At 42.9% G+C, this 21988-nt stretch overlaps 1 protein-coding gene across 2 annotated transcripts in view; it reads right to left on the minus strand.

The window, feature by feature from the left end:
- The window catches only part of LOC139559907 (macrophage mannose receptor 1-like), a 60835-nt gene that overhangs the window by 26769 nt on the left and 12078 nt on the right, over positions 1-21988 (minus strand). The window contains exons 9-18 of one of the 2 annotated variants that reach the window (XM_071376354.1): positions 21420-21530; positions 20495-20610; positions 19758-19906; positions 13557-13756; positions 10223-10344; positions 9184-9259; positions 6234-6387; positions 3130-3168; positions 2252-2415; positions 1474-1538 (exon numbers count right to left, since the gene is read on the minus strand). In XM_071376354.1, coding sequence (XP_071232455.1) covers positions 1474-1538; positions 2252-2415; positions 3130-3168; positions 6234-6387; positions 9184-9259; positions 10223-10344; positions 13557-13756; positions 19758-19906; positions 20495-20610; positions 21420-21530 — 1196 coding nt within the window. Of the gene's footprint in view, positions 1-1473; positions 1539-2251; positions 2416-3129; positions 3169-6233; positions 6388-9183; positions 9260-10222; positions 10345-13556; positions 13757-19757; positions 19907-20494; positions 20611-21419; positions 21534-21988 lie in introns of both variants that reach the window. The other variant, XM_071376353.1, reaches the window with a different exon arrangement.

Here is a 21988-nt window from a genome sequence, read left to right on the forward strand (position 1 = left end):
GGCAAGGCACTAAAGTAATTTGGCAAAGAATTTAACTTTTTGTCCTGAATACAAAATGTTATGTTTGGGGAAAATCCAATACAACACATTACTGAGTACCACTCTTCATATATTCAATCATAGTGGTGTCTGCATCGTGTTATGGGTATGCCTGTCATCGTTAAGGACTGGGGAGTTTTTCAGGAAAAAAATAAATGGAATGGAGCTAAGCACAAACAAAACCCTAGAGGAAAACCTGGTTCAGTCTGCTTTCCACCAGACACTGGGAGATGAATTCACCTTTCAGCAGAACAATAACCTAAAACACAAGGCCAAATCTACACTGGAGTTGCTTACCAAGAAGACAGTGAATATTCCTGAGTGGCCGATATTAAAGTTTTGACTTAAATCTGCTTGAAAATCTATGGCAAGAGCTGAAAATGGTTGTCTAGCAATGATCAACAACCAATTTGACAGAGCTTGAATAATGTTTTAAAGAATAATGGTCAAATGTTGCCGAATCCAGGTGTGGAAAGCTCTTAGAGACTTACCCAGAAAGACTCACAGCTGTAATCACTGCCAAGGGTGATTCTAACATGTATTCACTCAGAGGTGTGAATACTTATGTAAATGAGATATATCTGTATTTCATTTTCAATAAATGTGTAAACATTTCTAAAAACAAGTTTGGACTTTGCCATTATGGGGTATTGTGTGTAGATTTGTAAGAAAAATATATATTTAATCCATGTTGAATTCAGGCTGTAACAACAGAATGTGGAATAAGTCAAGGGGTATGAATACTTTCTGAAGGAACTATGTATTACTGATAAGTCAGGAAGCAATTCAAACAACAAATCAAATTCATATATTTAAATATTTATATTTTAAGTCATCCTATTTGGGTGGGCCAGTATTTAATCTGTCAGGGCCTCTGCCCAGCCTGGCCCTGCCGTGGCTTCTCCTCTGCACGAAACATGGAACACAGAACTCAGAACACAAGAACTCAGCAACACACAAGACATAGAACACAGAAAGAACACGGACAATACACAGAAAATATGCTGCGTTCATGACATGCCGGAATGTTGGGAAATACAACTTCTAAACACGGAGCTATGAGTTGTGTGCATTCACATGCTTTGAACTGGTTGAGAACGCCAACTGGCTAATGTCTAAGTAGCTACGTCAACCATGAACAAAAGCGCAGCCATCACGCTCTCATCCAAATTATAGTGTTAAAAAAAGGTCAAAATAAATTGATTTGGATAAATAATGTTTTGTTAAGTTATGTTCTTGGTAGGTGACGTCAGAGTTCTGCATGTCTGAAAAGTCTCCAATTGGAGGGCCTTTTAAATAGATTTTCCCCAGAAAGTAAGCTTGTATTTCAGAGTTTCTAACATGTCATGAACGTAGCAATAGAACAGCAGCTTGAAGTGAAGTGATATAGAAAACATTTTATTTTTATTTGCTTGACAATCTTCTTTTACTCACCCGAAAGACTGATCTAGATCAACTGTTAGCCCGATGTAATGGTTTCCCAAATGCTCTTTATTGATCTGAAAAAAGAGCAATTAACATTAGGGACTAGCTGTCTTGGAGTCCACATGGGCCATCGTCCGTTTCGACACCAAGCCCCGACGAATTGAAGGCAAAAGGGGGTGCAACTCAATATTAGAAAGGTGTACTTAATGTTTTGTGGATTCAGTGTATATCAGCGGTGGAACAAGTACCCAATTGTCATAATTGAGTAAAAGTAAAGATACCTTAATATAAAATGAAAGTCACCCAGTAAAATACTACTTGAGTAAAAGTCTAAAAGTATGTTTTTAAATATACTTAAGTATCAAAAGTAAATGTCAAAATCCTTATATTAAGCAATTATTTTTTATTTACGGATAGCCAGGGGCACACTACAACACTCAGACATAATTTACAAACGAAGCCTCTGTGTTCCGTGAGGCCGTGAGTCCGCCAGATCAGAGGCAGTAAGGAATAACAGGGATGTTCTCTTGATTAGTGCGTGAATTGGACCATTTTCCTGTCCTGCTAAACATTCAAAATGTTACTTTTGGGTGTCAGGGAATATGTATGGAGTAAAAAGTACATAATTTTCTTTAGGAATGTAGTGAAGTAAAAGTTAAAAACGACTTAAGTAGTACTTTAAAGTATTTTTTACTTAAGTACTATACACCACTGGTGTATATTGCTCTGCCAATGTGTTTGCCAATGTGTTTGAAGGCAGGACTATAGCGAAACTAAAGGTGTTTACCTTTTTCCACAGAAATGTATTTTCTGTTAGTCCGTTGATAACAACAAGGCCCCCATGCCTCTGCTGACAGTAGTGTCTGGCGTTCTCCATGGGCAGCTGTTCACTATTAAAGTAATATTGAGAGCCTCCATACTCCAGCCAGCCATCCTCTGTCACAATATACTCTAGACAGGATTAGAAAATACTCAAATAAATTATTTGCTTGGTCTAGACGAGAGACCGATCGGACCAGTCCCCTCGAGAGACCGATCGGTCCAGTCCCCTCGAGAGACCGATCGGTCCAGTCCCCTCGAGAGACCGATCGGTCCAGTCCCCTCGAGAGACCGATCGGACCAGTCCCCTCGAGAGACCGATCGGACCAGTCCCCTCGAGAGACCGATCGGTCCAGTCCCCTCGAGAGACCGATCGGACCAGTCCCCTCGAGAGACCGATCGGACCAGTCCCCTCGAGAGACCGATCGGACCAGTCCCCTCGAGAGACCGATCGGACCAGTCCCCTCGAGAGACCGATCGGACCAGTCCCCTCGAGAGACCGATCGGTCCAGTCCCCTCGAGAGACCGATCGGACCAGTCCCCTCGAGAGACCGATCGGACCAGTCCCCTCGAGAGACCGATCGGACCAGTCCCCTCGAGAGACCGATCGGACCAGTCCCCTCGAGAGACCGATCGGACCAGTCCCCTCGAGAGACCGATCGGACCAGTCCCCTCGAGAGACCGATCGGACCAGTCCCCTCGAGAGACCGATCGGTCCAGTCCCCTCGAGAGACCGATCGGACCAGTCCCCTCGAGAGACCGATCGGACCAGTCCCCTCGAGAGACCGATCGGACCAGTCCCCTCTGTGGAGACTACACCAAGCAGATACTGTCAAGGGTACTTACCAGGGACGGTGTTGTTGGGAGGAGGTAGTGGGGTCAATCCTGTAATGCCACAGAGAAAAGAGGAGGAGAATGGAGAAGAGAGAAGACTGTGTTAGCTCACTAAGCTAAAGCCTTCTGGTCCCAGTAAGGTTACTAATCATGCACGTCATGAGGTCGACGAAAATACTTCCGTCTCACAGACAGAGGCGCTACATCCTGAATGTCTTCCTTTTATAGTGTTGCACTTTTGACCAGAACCTCATGGGCGGCGCACCTAGTGGCCAGAGACGTTAATGCAGGGAAACTTAAATCAGTTTTACCTCATTTCTACCAGCATGTTACATGTGCAACCAGAGAAGAAAAAAAAACTAGACCACCTTTACTCCACACACAGAGACGCGTACAAAGATTTCCCTCGCCTTCCATTTGGCAAATCTGACAATAACTATGCACCTCATTCCTGCTAACAAGCAAAAACGAAAGCAGGAAATACCAGTGACTCGCTCGATTTGGAAGGGGTCAGATGACGCGGATGCTACGCTACAGGACTGTTTTGCTAGCACAGACTGGAATATGTTCCGGGATTCATCCAATGGGATTGAGGAGTATACCACATCAGTCATTGGCATCATCAATAAGTGCATCGACGACGTCGTCCCCACAGTGACCGTATGTACATACCTCAACCAGAAGGATACATACCTCAACCATGGATTACAGGCAACATCCGCACTGAGCTAAAGGGTAGAGCTGCTGCTTTCAAGGAGCGGGACTCTAACCTGGAAGCTTATAAGAAATCCCGCTATGCCCTTCAATAAACCATCTGTCACGATCGTTGTTAGGTGAAAGAGAGGACCAAGGCGCAGCGTGATATAGACACATCTTCTATTTTAATAGAAGAAGAAACGAACACGAACACTAATACAACCTAGACAAAACAACAAACGACCGTGAAGCTACAAAACGAAAGTGCAGACACAAGCAACTAACGTCAAGACATAGACAATTACCCACAACCTACCTAATGCCTATGGCTGCCTAAATATGGCTCCCAATCAGAGACAACGATAGACAGCTGTCTCTGATTGAGAACCAATCCAGGCAACCATAGACTTACATAAACACCTACACTGAACACAACCCCATGAACTCTACAAAACCCCCTAGACAATACAAACACCCTAGACTAGACAAAAACACACAAACATCCCCCATGTCACACCCTGACCTAACTAAAATAATAAAGAAAACAAAGATAACTAAGGCCAGGGCGTGACACCATCAAACAGGCAAAGCATCAATACAGGACAAAGATTGAATCCCACTACACCGGCTCCGATGCTCGTCGGATGTGGCAGGGCTTGCAAACTATTACGGACTACAAAGGGAAGCACAGCCGCAAGCTGCCCATTGACGCGAGCCGACCAGATGAGCTAAATTGCTTCTATGTGTGCTTCGAGGCAAGCAACACTGAAGCATGCATGACAGCACCAGCTGTTCTGAATGGCTGTGTGATCACGCTCTCTGTAGCCGATGTGAGTAAGACCTTTAAACAGGTCAACATTCACAAGGCCGCAGGGCCAGACGGATTACCAGGACGTGTACTCCAAGCATGTGCTGACCAACTGGTAAGTGTCTTCACTGACATTTTCAATCCGTCCCTAACCGGGTCTGTAACATGAAACATGTTTCAAGCAGATTACCATAGTGCCTGTGCCCAAGAACACCAAGGTAACCTGCCTAAATGACGACCGACCCGCAGCACTCACGTCTATAACCATGAAGTGCTTTGAAAGGCTGGTCATGGCTCACATCAACACCGTTATCCCAGAGACCCTAGACCCACTCCAATTTGCATACCGACCCAACAGATCCACAGATGACGCAATCTCTATCTCCACACTGCCCTTTCCCACCTGGACAAAAGGAACACCTACATGAGAATGCTATTCATTGACTACAGCTCAGGGTTTAACACCATAGTGCCCACGAAGCTCATCACTAAGCTAAGGACCCTGGGACTAAACACCTCCCTCTGCAACTGGATCCTGGACTTCCTGACGGGCCGCCCCCCAGGTGGTAAGAGTAGGTAACAACACATCTGCCACGCTGATCCTCAACACAGGGGCCTCTCAGGGGTGCGGGCTCAGTCCCCTCTTGTACTCCCTGTTCACTCAATACTGCGTGGCCAAGCATGACTCCAACACCATCATTAAGTTTGCTGACGACACAACAGCGGTAGGCCTGATCACCGACAACGATGAGACAGCCTATCATTGAGCCATACATTACCTTTAGGGATCTCACACAGCCTGTCATTGAGCCATACATTACCTTTAGGGATCTCACACAGCCAGTCACTGAGCCATACATTACAGTACCTTTAGGGATCTCAGACAGCCAGTCATTGAGCCATACATTACCTTTAGGGATCTCACACAGCCCGTCATTGAGCCATATATTACAGTACCTTTAGGGATCTCACACAGCCCGTCATTGAGCCATATATTACCTTTAGGGATCTCACACAGCCAGTCATTGAGCCATACATTACCTTTAGGGATCTCACACAGCCCGTCATTGAGCCATACATTACAGTACCTTTAGGGATCTCACACAGCCCGTCATTGAGCCATACATTACCTTTAGGGATCTCACACAGCCAGTCATTGAGCCATATATTACAGTACCTTTAGGGATCTCACACAGCCAGTCATTGAGCCATACATTACCTTTAGGGATCTCACACAGCCAGTCATTGAGCCATACATTACCTTTAGGGATCTCACACAGCCTGTCATTGAGCTATACATTACCTTTAGGGATCTCACACAGCCTGTCATTGAGCCATATATTACAGTACCTTTAGGGATCTCACACAGCCAGTCATTGAGCCATACATTACCTTTAGGGATCTCACACAGCCTGTCATTGAGCCATACATTACAGTACCTTTAGGGATCTCACACAGCCAGTCATTGAGCCATACATTACCTTTAGGGATCTCACACAGCCAGTCATTGAGCCATATATTACAGTACCTTGAGGGATCTCACACAGCCAGTCATTGAGCCATACATTACCTTTAGGGATCTCACACAGCCAGTCATTGAGCCATACATTACCTTTAGGGATCTCACACAGCCAGTCGTTGTAGCCCTCACAGTTTACATCGTTCCAGGATCCCTCTTTATCCCAGTAAGAGTTCATAATCTCAGCACAGGACTCCACGCCGTTGGAGTTGTTGGGTTCCCCCTCTATCCAGTGTTGGAAGGACAGCTGAGGACAAACACATGTGTAATAGAAACTTTCCCACGAGGTAGACTTCCGATCAACAATACTTCAAACCTAGTACAGACAATCATGAACATTCCTTGAGGAAAAACATGAGAGGCAGCTCAGTTGGACGTATCAGGAACAACTCCAGTAGTATTTCTAGTAGTAGTAGTAGTATTAAAACATGGGAGGCAGCTCAGTTGGACGTGTCAGGAACAACTCCAGCAACACATTATTATAATTAGCAGTAGTAGTAGTAGTATTAGTAGTATCACTAGTAGTATCACTATTAGTAGCAGTATTACTATTAGTAGCAGTAGTAGTAGTACTACTACTAGTAGTAGTATTTTTATTATTATTATAATTAGGAGTAGTAGAAGTATTACTATTAGTAGCAGTAGTAGTAGCACTACTAGTAGTAGTAGTAGTAGTAGTATTACTATTATTATTAGGAGTAGTAGAAGTATTACTATTAGTAGCAGTAGTAGTAGCACTACTAGTAGTAGTAGTAGTAGTAGTATTACTATTATTATTAGGAGTAGTAGAAGTATTACTAGTAGTAGTAGTAGTATTACTATGAGTATTATAATTAGTAGTAGTGGTATTATTAGTAATGGTGGTATTATTGGTAGTGGTAGTAGTATTATTCGTAGTATTACCAATAGTAGTAGTATTACTATTAGTAGTAGTAGTAGTCTTACTGTTATTATAATAATTAGTATTAGTAGTAGTAGTAGTAGTAGTAGTAGTATTAGTACCATTATTATTAAAATTAGTAGTAGTGGTATTATTATTATTAGTAGTAGTATTAATATTAGTAGCAGTAGTAGTACTACTACTACTAGTAGTAGTAGAATTACTATTATTATTAGGAGTAGTAGAAGTATTACCATTAGTAGTAGCAGTATTACTATGAGTATTATAATTGGTAGTAGTATTATTATTAGTGGTAGTAGTGGTAGTACATTTACATTACATTTAAGTCATTTAGCAGACGCTCTTATCCAGAGCGACTTACAAATTGGTGCATTCACCTTATGATATCCAGTGGAACAACCACTTTACAATAGTGCATCTAACTCTTTTAAGGGGGGGGGGTTAGAAGGATTACTTTATCCTATCCTAGGTATTCCTTAAAGAGGTGGGGTTTCAGGTGTCTCCGGAAGGTGGTGATTGACTCCGCTGACCTGGCGTCGTGAGGGAGTTTGTTCCACCATTGGGGTGCCAGAGCAGCGAACAGTTTTGACTGGTAGTAGTATTATTGGTAGTATTACTAATAGTAGTAGTATTACTAATAGTAGTAGTATTACTACTAATACTAGTAGTGGTAGTACTGTTATTATAATAATTAGTAGTAATATTAGTAGTAGTATTTATATTACTAGTAGTAGTAGTATTACTATTTGTATTATTATTATTAGTAGTAGTAGTAGTATTAGTAGTAGTAGAAGTATTACTATTATTAGTAGTAGTAGTAGTAGTATTTCTAGTAGTAGTAGTAGTAGTAGTAGTAGTAGTGGTAGTAGTAGTAGTATTAAAAGTAGTGGTAGTAGTAGCAGTAGTATTAAAAGTAGTAGTAGTATTACTATTATTATTATAATTAGCAGAAGTAGTAGTATTACTATTAGTGGTAGTAGTAGTAGTATTATTAGTCAAAGTAGTATTATTATTATAATTAGTAGTAGTATTACCATTAGGAGTAGTAGTAGTAGTAGTAGTAGTATTACTATTATTATTATATTTAGTAGTAGTAGTAGTAGTATCACTATTAGTAGTAGTAGTATATATATATTACTAGTAGTAGTAGTATTACTATTATTCGTATAATTTGTAGTAGTAGTAGTAGTATTACTATTAGTAGTAGTAGTATTACTATTAGTAGTGGTAGTATTACTATTAGTAGTAGTAGTAGTAGTATTACTATTATTATATTAGTAGCAGTAGTATTATTACTATTGTTATATTAGTAGCAGTATTATTATTATTAGTAGTAGTAGTATATTAGTAGTAATAGTAGTATTACTATTAGTAGCAGTATTACTATTAGTAGTAGTAGTAGTAGTATTACTATTAGTAGCAGTAGTAATAGTAGTATTATTATTATTATATTAGTAGTAGTAGTATTACTATTAGTAGCAGTATTACTAGTAGTATTACTATTAGTAGCAGTAGTAATAGTAGTATTACTATTAGTAGCAGTAGTAGTAGTAGTTGTACTATTAGTAGCAGTAGTAGTATTACTATTAGTAGCAGTAGTAATAGTAGTATTACTATTAGTAGCAGTAGTAATAGTAGTATTACTATTAGTAGCAGTAGTAGTAGTAGTATTACTGTTAGTAGCAGTAGTAGTAGTAGTATTACTGTTAGTAGCAGTAGTAGTAGTAGTATTACTATTAGTAGCAGTAGTAGTAGTAGTTGTACTATTAGTAGCAGTAGTAGTATTACTATTAGTAGCAGTAGTAATAGTAGTATTACTATTAGTAGCAGTAGTAATAGTAGTATTACTATTAGTAGCAGTAGTAGTAGTAGTATTACTGTTAGTAGCAGTAGTAGTAGTAGTATTACTGTTAGTAGCAGTAGTAATAGTAGTATTACTATTAGTAGCAGTAGTAGTAGTAGTTGTACTATTAGTAGCAGTAGTAGTATTACTATTAGTAGCAGTAGTAGTAGTAGTATTACTATTAGTAGCAGTAGTAGTAGTAGTATTACTATTAGTAGCAGTAGTAGTAGTAGTATTACTGTTAGTATTATAATTAGTAGTAGTATTAGTATCTGTATTATTATGCAAACATTACTCACTGGCGACCCATCAGTCCAGGCGTAGCCAGCGTTGGGATCCTGAGCACTCAGGCCGATCCAGGAAGTCCCACCACGGCTAAGGGATCCAAAACAATACTATATTATCACCATGGCTACGGTATCCAAAACAATACTCTATTATCACCATGGCTACGGTATCCAGAACAATACTATATTATCACCATGGCTACGGTATCCAAAACAACACTATATTATCACCATGGCTACGGTATCCAAAACAATACTCTATTATCACCATGGCTACGGTATCCAGAACAATACTCTATTATCACCATGGCTACGGTATCCAAAACCCTGGAAGAAGGTGGAAATAGAACTGTCATATACATGTTATTAAACCTTTATAGGTAACAAACATGTTATTAAACCTTTATAGGTAACAAATATGTTACTAAACCTTTATAGGTAACAAACATGTTATTAAACCTTTATAGGTAACAAACATGTTACTAAACCTTTATAGGTAACAAACATGTTACTAAACCTTTATAGGTAACAAACATGTTACTAAACCTTTATAGGTAACAAACATGTTACTAAACCTTTATAGGTAACAAACATGTTACTAAACCTTTATAGGTAACAAACATGTTATTAAACCTTTATAGGTAACAAACATGTTACTAAACCTTTATAGGTAACAAACATGTTATTAAACCTTTATAGGTAACAAACATGTTACTAAACCTTTATAGGTAACAAACATGTTACTAAACCTTTATAGGTAACAAACATGTTATTAAACCTTTATAGGTAACAAACATGTTACTAAACCTTTATAGGTAACAAACATGTTACTAAACCTTTATAGGTAACAAACATGTTATTAAACCTTTATAGGTAACAAACATGTTACTAAACCTTTATAGGTAACAAACATGTTATTAAACTTTTATAGGTTGACTCTTTGGATCCTAGAATTAGACCTGTCGAAGATTATTGGGGGCTGGAATCGTTGCTAACCGATAAAGGTTTGTGTTGGCATATCTGAGTGTTTAAGTGAGGTTGAAGAACTTACACATGATGCATAGACTGGAGGTCTGTAGAACTGTGGATGCTGAGTAGGTCTCCTCCAATCCCCCTGCAGAAGTCCCGAGCCTCAAACCAGGTCTTCTTATCTGCGTGATGCCCTGTAAAGAACTGGACCAGACAGACAACCTATTCAGTGCAGACCAGAGCCCTATGGGTAGTGCACTACTTTTGACCAGAGCCCTATGGGTAGTGTACTACTTTAGACCAGAGCCCTATGGGTAGTGCACTACATTTGACCAGAGCCCTATGGGTAGTGCACTACTTTTGACCAGAGCCCTATGGGTAGTGCACTACTTTAGACCAGAGCCCAGTGGGTAGTGCACTACATTTGACCAGAGCCCTATGGGTAGTGTACTACTTTAGACCAGAGCCCTATGGGTAGTGCACTACATTTGACCAGAGCCCTATGGGTAGTGCACTACTTTAGACCAGAGCCCTATGGGTAGTGCACTACTTTAGACCAGAGTCCTATGGGTAGTGCACTACTTTAGACCAGAGCCCAGTGGGTAGTGCACTACATTTGACCAGAGCCCTATGGGTAGTGCACTACTTTAGACCAGAGCCCTATGGGTAGTGCACTACTTTTGACCAGAGCCCTATGGGTAGTGCACTACTTTAGACCAGAGCCCTGTGGGTAGTGTACTACTTTAGACCAGAGAGCTATGGGTAGTGCACTACTTTTGACCAGAGCCCTATGGGTAGTGCACTACTTTAGACCAGAGCCCTATGGGTAGTGCACTACTTTAGACCAGAGCCCTATGGGTAGTGTACTACTTTAGACCAGAGAGCTATGGGTAGTGCACTACTTTTGACCAGAGCCCTATGGGTAGTGCACTACTTTAGACCAGAGCCCTATGGGTAGTGTACTACTTTTGACCAGAGCCCTATGGGTAGTGCACTACTTTAGACCAGAGCCCTATGGGTAGTGTACTACTTTAGACCAGAGCCCTATGGGTAGTGCACTACTTTTGACCAGAGCCCTATGGGTAGTGTACTACTTTTGACCAGAGCCCTATGGGCACTACACAGGTAAAATACTTTTAAGACACAGACTGTCTCTGGATCATGATCTGTTACAGTTAGGAAGAGATCCTTATCCTACAGACTGTCTCTGGATCATGATCTGTTACAGTTAGGAAGAGATCCTTATCCTACAGACTGTCTCTGCATCATGATCTGTTACAGTTAGGAAGAGATCCTTATCCTACAGACTGTCTCTGCATCATGATCTGTTACAGTTAGGAAGAGATCCTTATCCTACAGACTGTCTCTGGATCATGATCTGTTACAGTTAGGAAGAGATCCTTATCCTACAGACTGTCTCTGGATCATGATCTGTTACAGTTAGGAAGAGATCCTTATCCTACAGACTGTCTCTGGATCATGATCTGCTACAGTTAGGAAGAGATCCTTATCCTACAGACTGTCTCTGGATCATGATCTGCTACAGTTAGGAAGAGATCCTTATCCTACAGACTGTCTCTGGATCATGATCCGTTACAGTTAGGAAGAGATCCTTATCCTACAGACTGTCTCTGGATCATGATCTGTTAAAGTTAGGAAGAGATCCTTATCCTACAGACTGTCTCTGGATCATGATCTGTTACAGTTAGGAAGAGATCCTTATCCTACAGACTGTCTCTGGATCATGATCTGCTACAGTTAGGAAGAGATCCTTATCCTACAGACTGTCTCTGGATCATGATCCGTTACAGTTAGGAAGAGATCCTTATCCTACAGACTGTCTCTGGATCATGATCTGTTACAGTTAGGAAGAGATCCTTATCCTACAGACTGTCTCTGCATCATGATCTGTTACAGTTAGGAAGAGATCCTTATCCTACAGACTGTCTCTGGATCATGATCTGTTACAGTTAGGAAGAGATCCTTATCCTACAGACTGTCTCTGCATCATGATCTGTTACAGTTAGGAAGAGATCCTTATCCTACAGACTGTCTTTGCATCATGATCTGTTACAGTTAGGAAGAGATCCTTATCCTACAGACTGTCTCTGGATCATGATCCGTTACAGTTAGGAAGAGATCCTTATCCTACAGACTGTCTCTGCATCATGATCTGTTACAGTTAGGAAGAGATCCTTATCCTACAGACTGTCTCTGCATCATGATCTGCTACAGTTAGGAAGAGATCCTTATCCTACAGACTGTCTCTGGATCATTATCTGCTACAGTTAGGAAGAGATCCTTATCCTACAGACTGTCTCTGGATCATGATCTGTTACAGTTAGGAAGAGATCCTTATCCTACAGACTGTCTCTGGATCATGATCTGCTACAGTTAGGAAGAGATCCTTATCCTACAGACTGTCTCTGGATCATGATCTGCTACAGTTAGGAAGAGATCCTTAAGTGACGACAAACCAGGTCATTGTCCTAAATGACCTAGAACCTCTGTAGATCAGTTGGTAGGACATGGTGCTTGCAAGACCAGGATATTGGGTTTGATTCCCGAGACCACCCATACTGCAAAATGTACTCTTGCATGACTGTGGATAAAAGCGTCTCCTAAATGGCAGATATTATTATTATGTTGTTATATTGTAGAACCTGGCTGTATAGATGTCAAATGAGGAGGAACAACATTAAAAAACTTCTTCGGGATCGGTGTCCCTTCCACGGGACGGCTGAGCTAACGTAGGCTAATGCGATTAGCATGAGGTTGTGAGAAACAAGAACATTTCCCAGGATATAGACATATCTGATATTGGCAGAAAGCTTAAATTCTTGTTAATCTAACTGTACTGTCCAATTTACAGTAGCTATTACAGTGAAATAATACCATGCTATTGTTTGAGGAGAGTGCACAATTTTTAACAAGAAAAGTTATTAATAAACATATTTGGCACATTTGGGCAGTCTTGAATTTTGAACAGAAATGCTTTGGTTCTTTGGATCAGTCTAAAACTTTACAATACACTGATGCCATCTAGTGGCCAAAATCTCAATTGCACCTGGGCTGGAATAATAAATTATGGCCTTTCTCTTGCATTTCAAAGATGATGGTACAAAAAAAATACAAAAGAATGGTTGGGTTTTTCTTTGTATTATCTTTTACCAGATCTATTGTGTTATATTCTACTACATTCCTTTCACATTTCCATAAACTTCAAAGTGTTTTCCTTTCAAATGGTATCAAGAATAGGCATATCCTTGCTTCAGGTCCTGAGCTACAAGCAGTTAGACTTGGGTATGTCATTGTAAGAGAAAAAAGAAAACAGGGGCTAATCCTTAAGAGGTTTTAACTCCTCTAGAGGTTGTTACTACAGTCAGAATACATATTAGTTTCATTCTTATGTCTACCTTGAAGCAGTAGCTCCTAGACCCCAGAGGACTCCAGCCCTCATAGCACCTGGGAGGGACAGGTGTGATTGGTTCTGGTGTTGGCCCCGCTCCTTCTGCCAGGTGTTTACAGATATACTTCTCCTGATTGGTGCAGCTCAGCACATCCCATAATCCAGCTAGAGTCCCTGTTGTCATGGCCACACAACCCTGTCTACTGCCTGAGGTCAAAGTTGATGCGAAGAGAGAACACAAATACAGAGCAACATTCAGTTTCACAGTTAAGAGCACCTATTACCATGTTCAATGAGATTCAGTTATATAGAACTGTAGTCAGACTCCTACTATAGAACTGTAGTCAGACTCCTACTATAGAACTGTAGTCAGACTCCTACTATAGAACTGTAGTCAGACTCCTACTATAGAACTGTAGTCAGCCTCCTACTATAGAACTGTAGTCAGACTCCTACTATAGAACTGTAGTCAGACTCCTACTATAGACCTGTAGTCAGACTCCTACTATAGACCTGTAGTCAGACTCCTACTATAGACCTGTAGTCAGACTCCTACTATAGAACTGTAGTCAGACTCCTACTATAGAACTGTAGTCAGACTCCTACTATAGAACTGTAGTCAGACTCCTACTATAGAACTGTAGTCCGACTCCTACTATAGAACTGTAGTCCGACTCCTACTATAGAACTGTAGTCAGACTCCTACTATAGAACTGTAGTCAGACTCCTACTATAGGACTGTAGTCAGACTCCTACTATAGGACTGTAGTCAGACCTCTACTATAGAACTGTAGTCAGACTCCTACTATAGAACTGTAGTCAGACTCCTACTATAGAACTGTAGTCAGACTCCTACTATAGAACTGTAGTCAGACTCCTACCATAGAACTGTAGTCAGACTCCTACTATAGAACTGTAGTCAGACTCCTACTATAGGACTGTAGTCAGACTCCTACTATAGGACTGTAGTCAGACTCCTACCATAGAACTGTAGTCAGACTCCTACTATAGGACTGTAGTCAGACTCCTACTATAGAACTGTAGTCAGACTCCTACTATAGGACTGTAGTCAGACTCCTACTATAGAACTGTAGTCAGACTCCTACTATAGAACTGTAGTCAGACTCCTACTATAGAACTGTAGTCAGACTCCTACTATAGAACTGTAGTCAGACTCCTACCATAGAACTGTAGTCAGACTCCTACTATAGAACTGTAGTCAGACTCCTACTATAGGACTGTAGTCAGACTCCTACTATAGAACTGTAGTCAGACTCCTACTATAGAACTGTAGTCAGACTCCTACTATAGAACTGTAGTCAGACTCCTACTATAGAACTGTAGTCAGACTCCTACTATAGAACGGTAGTCAGACTCCTACCTTAGAACTGTAGTCAGACTCCTACTATAGAACTGTAGTCAGACTCCTACTATAGAACTGTAGTCAGACTCCTACTATAGAACTGTAGTCCGACTCCTACTATAGAATTGTAGTCAGACTACTACTATAGAACTGTAGTCAGACTCCTACTATAGAACTGTAGTCCGACTCCCACTATAGAACTGTAGTCAGACTCCTACTATAGAACTGTAGTCTGACTCCTACTATAGAATTGTAGTCAGACTCCTACTATAGAACTGTAGTCAGACTCCTACTATAGAACTGTAGTCAGACTCCTACTATAGGACTGTAGTCAGACCTCTACTATAGAACTGTAGTCAGACTCCTACTATAGAACTGTAGTCAGACTCCTACCTTAGAACTGTAGTCAGACTCCTACTATAGAACTGTAGTCAGACTCCTACTATAGAACTGTAGTCAGACTCCTACTATAGAACTGTAGTCAGACTCCTACCATAGAACTGTAGTCAGACTCCTACTATAGAACTGTAGTCAGACTCCTACTATAGAACTGTAGTCAGACTCCTACTATAGAACTGTAGTCAGACTCCTACCATAGAACTGTAGTCAGACTCCTACTATAGAACTGTAGTCAGACTCCTACCTCATAGACATCGTACATACTCTTGTATCGAAACAACACCATTCACCTTCTCCCCAAAGAATTACAACAGGTTTGATATTATATGAATATGATACATTATCATTATATATTATTGTAATGAAACAGATAGTGGTCGGTGAACCCTGAACTTTCTGGCCCTGCACACCATCGACTCCCCCAAGAAAGCATGCTCCCTTGGGGGAGTTGATGAACACGCTTCTAAACACATGGTCAATACAATATATAGTACTATTATACATCTCTGTGGTTGTCCTATACCTGGCATCTGTCACGACAATATATAGTACTATTATATATATCTGAGGTTGTCCTATACCTGGCATCTGTCACTACAATATATAGTACTATTATACATCTCTGAGGTTGTCCTATACCTGGCATCTGTCACTACAATATATAGTCTAACTGTCTAACTTCCGGCGCCGAAAAGAGATGGCCGCCTCGCTTCGTGTTCCTTGGAAAATATGCAGTATTTTGTTTTTTTACGTGTTATTTCTTACATCGGTACCCCGGGTAATCTTAGGTTTCATTACATACAGTCGGGAGGAACTACTGAATATACGATTAACGTCAACTCATCATCGTTCCTACCAGGAATATGACTTTCCCGAAACGGATCCAGTGTTCTGCCTTCCACCCAATACAATGGATCTGATCCCAGCCGGCGACCCTGGGCGACGCCGAAAAAGGGGAAAACGTGGCGGTCTCGTGGTCAGGCTTCGGAGACGGGCACATCGCGCTCCACTCCCTAGCATACTACTCGCCAATGTCCAGTCTCTTGACAATAAGGTTGATGAAATCCGAGCACGGGTAGCATTCCAGAGAGACATCAGGGATTGCAACGTGCTCTGCTTCACGGAAACATGGCTAACTCAAGGGACGCTAACGGAGTCGGTGCAGCCAGCTGGTTTCTTCATGCATCGCGCCGACAGAAACAAACATCTTTCTGGTAAGAAGAGGGGCGGGGGGGTATGCCTTATGATTAACGAGAAGTGGTGTGATCATCATAACAACACACAAGAACTCAAGTCGTTCTGTTCACCTGATCTAGAACTCCTCACAATCAAATGTCGACCGCATTATCTACCAAGGGAATTCTCGTCAATCATAATCACAGCCGTATACATTCCCCCCCAAGCAGACACATCGATGGCCCTGAACGAACTTTATCTGACTCTTTGTAAACTGGAAACCACACACCCTGAGGCTGCATTCATCGTAGCTGGGGATTTTAACAAGGCTAATCTAAAAACAAAACTCCCTAAATTCTATCAGCATATCGATTGTGCTACCAGGGCTGGAAAAACACTAGACCATTGTTATACTAATTTCCGCGACGCTTATAAGGCCCTCCCCCGCCCCCCTTTCGGAAAAGCTGACCACGACTCCATTTTGTTGATTCCAGCCTACAAACAGAAACTAAAACAACAAGCTCCCGCGCTCAGGTCTGTTCAACGCTGGTCCGACCAATCTGAATCCACGCTTCAAGACTGCTTCGATCACGCGGATTGGAATATGTTCCGCATCGCGTCCAACAACAATATTGACGAATATGCTGATTCGGTGAGCGAGTTCATTAGGAAGTGCATTGACGATGTCGTACCCACAGCAACGATAAAAACATTCCCAAACCAGAAACCGTGGATTGACGGCAGCATTCGCGTGAAACTGAAAGCGCGAACCACTGCTTTTAACCAGGGCAAGGTGACCGGAAGCATGACCGAATACAAACAGTGTAGCTATTCTCTCCGCAAGGCAATCAAACAGGCTAAGTCTCAGTACAGAGACAAAATCGAGTCGAAATTCAACAGCTCAGACACAAGAGGTATGTGGCAGGGTCTACAGTCAATCACGGATTACAAAAAGAAAACCAGCCCCGTCGAGGACCAGGATGTCTTGCTCCCAGACAGGCTAAACAACTTTTTTGCCCGCTTTGAGGACAATACAGTGCCACTGACACGGCCCCCTACCAAAACCTGCGGGCTCTCCTTCACTGCAGCCGAGGTGAGTAAAACATTTAAACGTGTTAACCCTCGCAAGGCTGCAGGCCCAGACGGCATTCCCAGCCGCGTCCTCAGAGCATGCGCAGACCAGCTGGCTGGTGTGTTTACGGACATATTCAATCAATCCTTATCCCAGTCTGCTGTTCCCACATGCTTCAAGAGGGCCACCATTGTTCCTGTTCCCAAGAAAGCTAAGGTAACTGAGCTAAACGACTACCGCCCCGTAGCACTCACTTCCGTCATCATGAAGTGCTTTGAGAGACTAGTCAAGGACCATATCACCTCCACCCTACCGGACACCCTAGACCCACTCCAATTTGCTTACCGACCCAACAGGTCCACAGACGACGCAATCGCAACCACACTGCACACTGCCCTAACCCATCTGGACAAGAGGAATACCCATGTGAGAATGCTGTTCATCGATTACAGCTCAGCATTTAACACCATAGTACCCTCCAAACTCGTCATCAAGCTCGAGACCCTGGGTCTCGACCCCGCCCTGTGCAACTGGGTCCTGGACTTCCTGACGGGCCGCCCCCAGGTGGTGAGGGTAGGTAACAACATCTCCACCCCGCTGATCCTCAACACTGGGGCCCCACAAGGGTGCGTTCTGAGCCCTCTCCTGTACTCCCTGTTCACCCACGACTGCGTGGCCATGCACGCCTCCAACTCAATCATCAAGTTTGCGGATGACACTACAGTGGTAGGCTTGATTACCAACAACGACGAGACGGCCTACAGGGAGGAGGTGAGGGCCCTCGGAGTGTGGTGTCAGGAAAATAACCTCATACTCAACGTCAACAAAACAAAGGAGATGATTGTGGACTTCAGGAAACAGCAGAGGGAGCACCCCCCTATCCACATCGACGGGTCAGTAGTGGGGAAGGTGGAAAGTTTTAAGTTCCTCGGTGTACACATCACGGACAAACTGAATTGGTCCACCCACACAGACAGCGTTGTGAAGAAGGCGCAGCAGCGCCTCTTCAACCTCAGGAGGCTGAAGAAATTCGGCTTGTCACCAAAAGCACTCACAAACTTCTACAGATGCACAATCGAGAGCATCCTGTCGGGCTGTATCACCGCCTGGTACGGCAACTGCTCCGCCCACAACCGTAAGGCTCTCCAGAGGGTAGTGAGGTCTGCAGAACGCATCACCAGGGGCAAACTACCTGCCCTCCAGGACACCTACACCACCCGATGTCACAGGAAGGCCATAAAGATCATCAAGGACAACAACCACCCAAGCCACTGCCTGTTCACCCCGCTATCATCCAGAAGGCGAGGTCAGTACAGGTGCATCAAAGCAGGGACCGAGAGACTGAAAAACAGCTTCTATCTCAAGGCCATCAGACTGTTAAACAGCCACCACTAACATTTAGCGGCCGCTGCCAACATACTGACTCAACTCCAGCCACTTTAAAAATGGGAATTGATGGAAATTATGTAAAAATGTACCACTAGCCACTTTAAGCAATGCCACTTAATACAATGTTTACATACCCTACATTACCCATCTCATATGTATATACTGTACTCTATATCATCTACTGCATCTTGCCATCTTTATGCAATACATGTACCACTAGCCACTTTAAACTATGCCACTTTATGTTTACATACCCTACAGTACTCATCTCATACGTATATACCGTACTCTATACCATCTACTGCATCTGCCATGCCGTTCTGTACCACCACTCATTCATATATCTTTATGTACATATTCTTTATCCCTTTACACTTGTGTGTGTGTGTAAGGTAGTAGTGTGGAATTGTTAGGTTAGATTACTGTTGGTTATTACTGCATTGTCGGAACTAGAAGCACAAGCATTTCGCTACACTCGCATTAACATCTGCTAACCATGTGTATGTGACTAATAAATTTGATTTGATTTGATTTGATTTGATTAGTACTATTATATATATCTGAGGTTGTCCTATACCTGGCATCTGTCACTACAATATATAGTACTATTATACATCTCTGAGGTTGTCCTATACCTGGCATCTGTCACTACAATATATAGTACTATTATATATATCTGAGGTTGTCCTATACCTGGCATCTGTCACTACAATATATAGTATTATTATATATATCTGTGGTTGTCCTATACCTGGCATCGGTCACTACAATATATAGTACTATTATACATCTCTGAGGTTGTCCTTTACCTGGCATCTGTGCGTTCCAGTGGGTATACCTGACCCTGTTGCTGTTCGTCCAGCTGAAGATGTCGATGTGGTTCTGGTTGGAGAGTCCGATCCAGAAGTGTTGCTCTGGCCTGGACCCAACCAGGCTGATCAGGAAAGCATTATCCACCCTGGACACATTATTAGTACAATATTATCATTATAACATCATACACCCTGGACACATTATTATTAAAACATTATCATTATAACATTATCCGCCCTGGACACATTATTATTAAAACATTATCATTATAACATTATCCGCCCTGGACACATTATTATTAAAACATTATCATTATAACATTATCCACTCTGGACACATAATTAATAAAACATTATCACTATAACATTATCCACCCTGGATACAGTTATCATTATGACATTATTGAAACATTATGGTTAAAGGTATATTTTACTCAAAAACTCTATTTTAGCATTTAGTCCTTTAGTCCACTGTTAATACAATGCCCCAAAATGGTGTCAGCAGCCGAGGGTCAAGATGGAGCACTTTCAGTATAGAGCAAAAACTGTGATGACATAACAGTGGACCAAATAAGAAAAAATATAAGTTTGTTTTTGAGTAGAATATTATTTTAAACATTATAACGGAACTTTGTCCACCCTGAACTCATTATCATTAGACAATGTATTATCTAGCCAAATTCATCTAGCCCAAATTTTTGCTGTAGAGAAGTATATCCCGGTTTCTTTCTTACCTGCTAGAAACATCTGCCAGATATGATTGTGAGCTCTTGCATGTCTCTTTGGCCTCATCAAAGGTCTTGATCTCTGGTCCCACAAAGTAGCAGTAGGAGCCGTGCCTGGTCCAATGCTTCAGAGAGACAAACAGGGTCAGAAACAGCTGTTAGACTGTTGAGCTGGTCTAGGTGTAAGGCTGGTCATGGCTCACATCAACACCATTATCCTAGAATCGTGTTGTATTCGGCGCACGTGACAAATAACATTTGATTTGATTCGATTTTTGATGTAAATGTTGATTATCTATCTACCTGCCCAGGGACTACAGTTGACAACTAGCTAGCTGACTAAATCTGACACATTTACAGAATGTTTATTTGTTCTACTTTATTCAGACAGTTGGAAACAGAGGTGGAGAAGTGGGAGTGACATCAGGAAGGCTTGAACCTCAGTCTCCGGTAGAGAGAGCCATATATGTGGCTGTTCCTGAGAACATCAGCGCTATAGAGCATGACCTCTGCTCTCCCTGGCTGACCTCTGCTCTCCCTGGCTGACCTCTGCTCTCCCTGGCTGTCCTCTGCTCTCCCTGGCTGACCTCTGCTCTCCCTGGCTGACCTCTGCTCTCCCTGGCTGACCTCTGCTCTCCCTGGCTGATCTCTGCTCTCCCTGGCTGTCCTCTGCTCTCCCTGGCTGACCTCTGCTCTCCCTGGCTGACCTCTGCTCTCCCTGGCTGACCTCTGCTCTCCCTGGCTGACCTCTGCTCTCCCTGGCTGTCCTCTGCTCTCCCTGGCTGACCTCTGCTCTCCCTGGCTGACCTCTGCTCTCCCTGGCTGACCTCTGCTCTCCCTGGCTGACCTCTGCTCTCCCTGGCTGACCTCTGCTCTCCCTGGCTGACCTCTGCTCTCCCTGGCTGACCTCTGCTCTCCCTGGCTGTCCACTCACCGGTTTGCAGCCTGGGTTAGTGTCCACCTGGTCCCCTGTGGGTTTGGAGGTAGATTTCTTCATACAGATGAAGCCATGCTGGTTGTCACACACCTGGGTAGCCCACCTGCCCTGCTGCAAGACAGACACAGTCACACAGGACAAGGAGGGAGAGGGTTGGTTATGGTTGTGATTGGTTGTTTTGGGTTTGGGCGGTGTTAGGGTCGGGGGGTGTTAGGGTTAGGGGGTGGTAGGGCCAGGGTTAGGGTTAGGGGGTGGTAGGGCCAGGGCCAGGGTTAGGGGGTGGTAGGGCCAGGGTTAGGGTTAGGGGGTGGTAGGGCCAGGGCCAGGGTTAGGGGGTGGTAGGGCCAGGGTTAGGGTTAGGGGGTGGTAGGGCCAGGGCCAGGGTTAGGGGGTGGTAGGGCCAGGGTTAGGGTTAGGGGGTGGTAGGGCCAGGGCCAGGGTTAGGGGGTGGTAGGGCCAGGGTTAGGGTTAGGGGGTGGTAGGGCCAGGGCCAGGGTTAGGGGGTGTTAGGGTTAGGGGGTGGTAGGGCCAGGGTTAGGGAGTGGTAGGGCCAGGGTTAGGGGGTG

Source organism: Salvelinus alpinus, chromosome 30 (assembly GCF_045679555.1).
Source record: "Salvelinus alpinus chromosome 30, SLU_Salpinus.1, whole genome shotgun sequence".
NCBI lineage: Eukaryota > Metazoa > Chordata > Actinopteri > Salmoniformes > Salmonidae > Salvelinus > Salvelinus alpinus.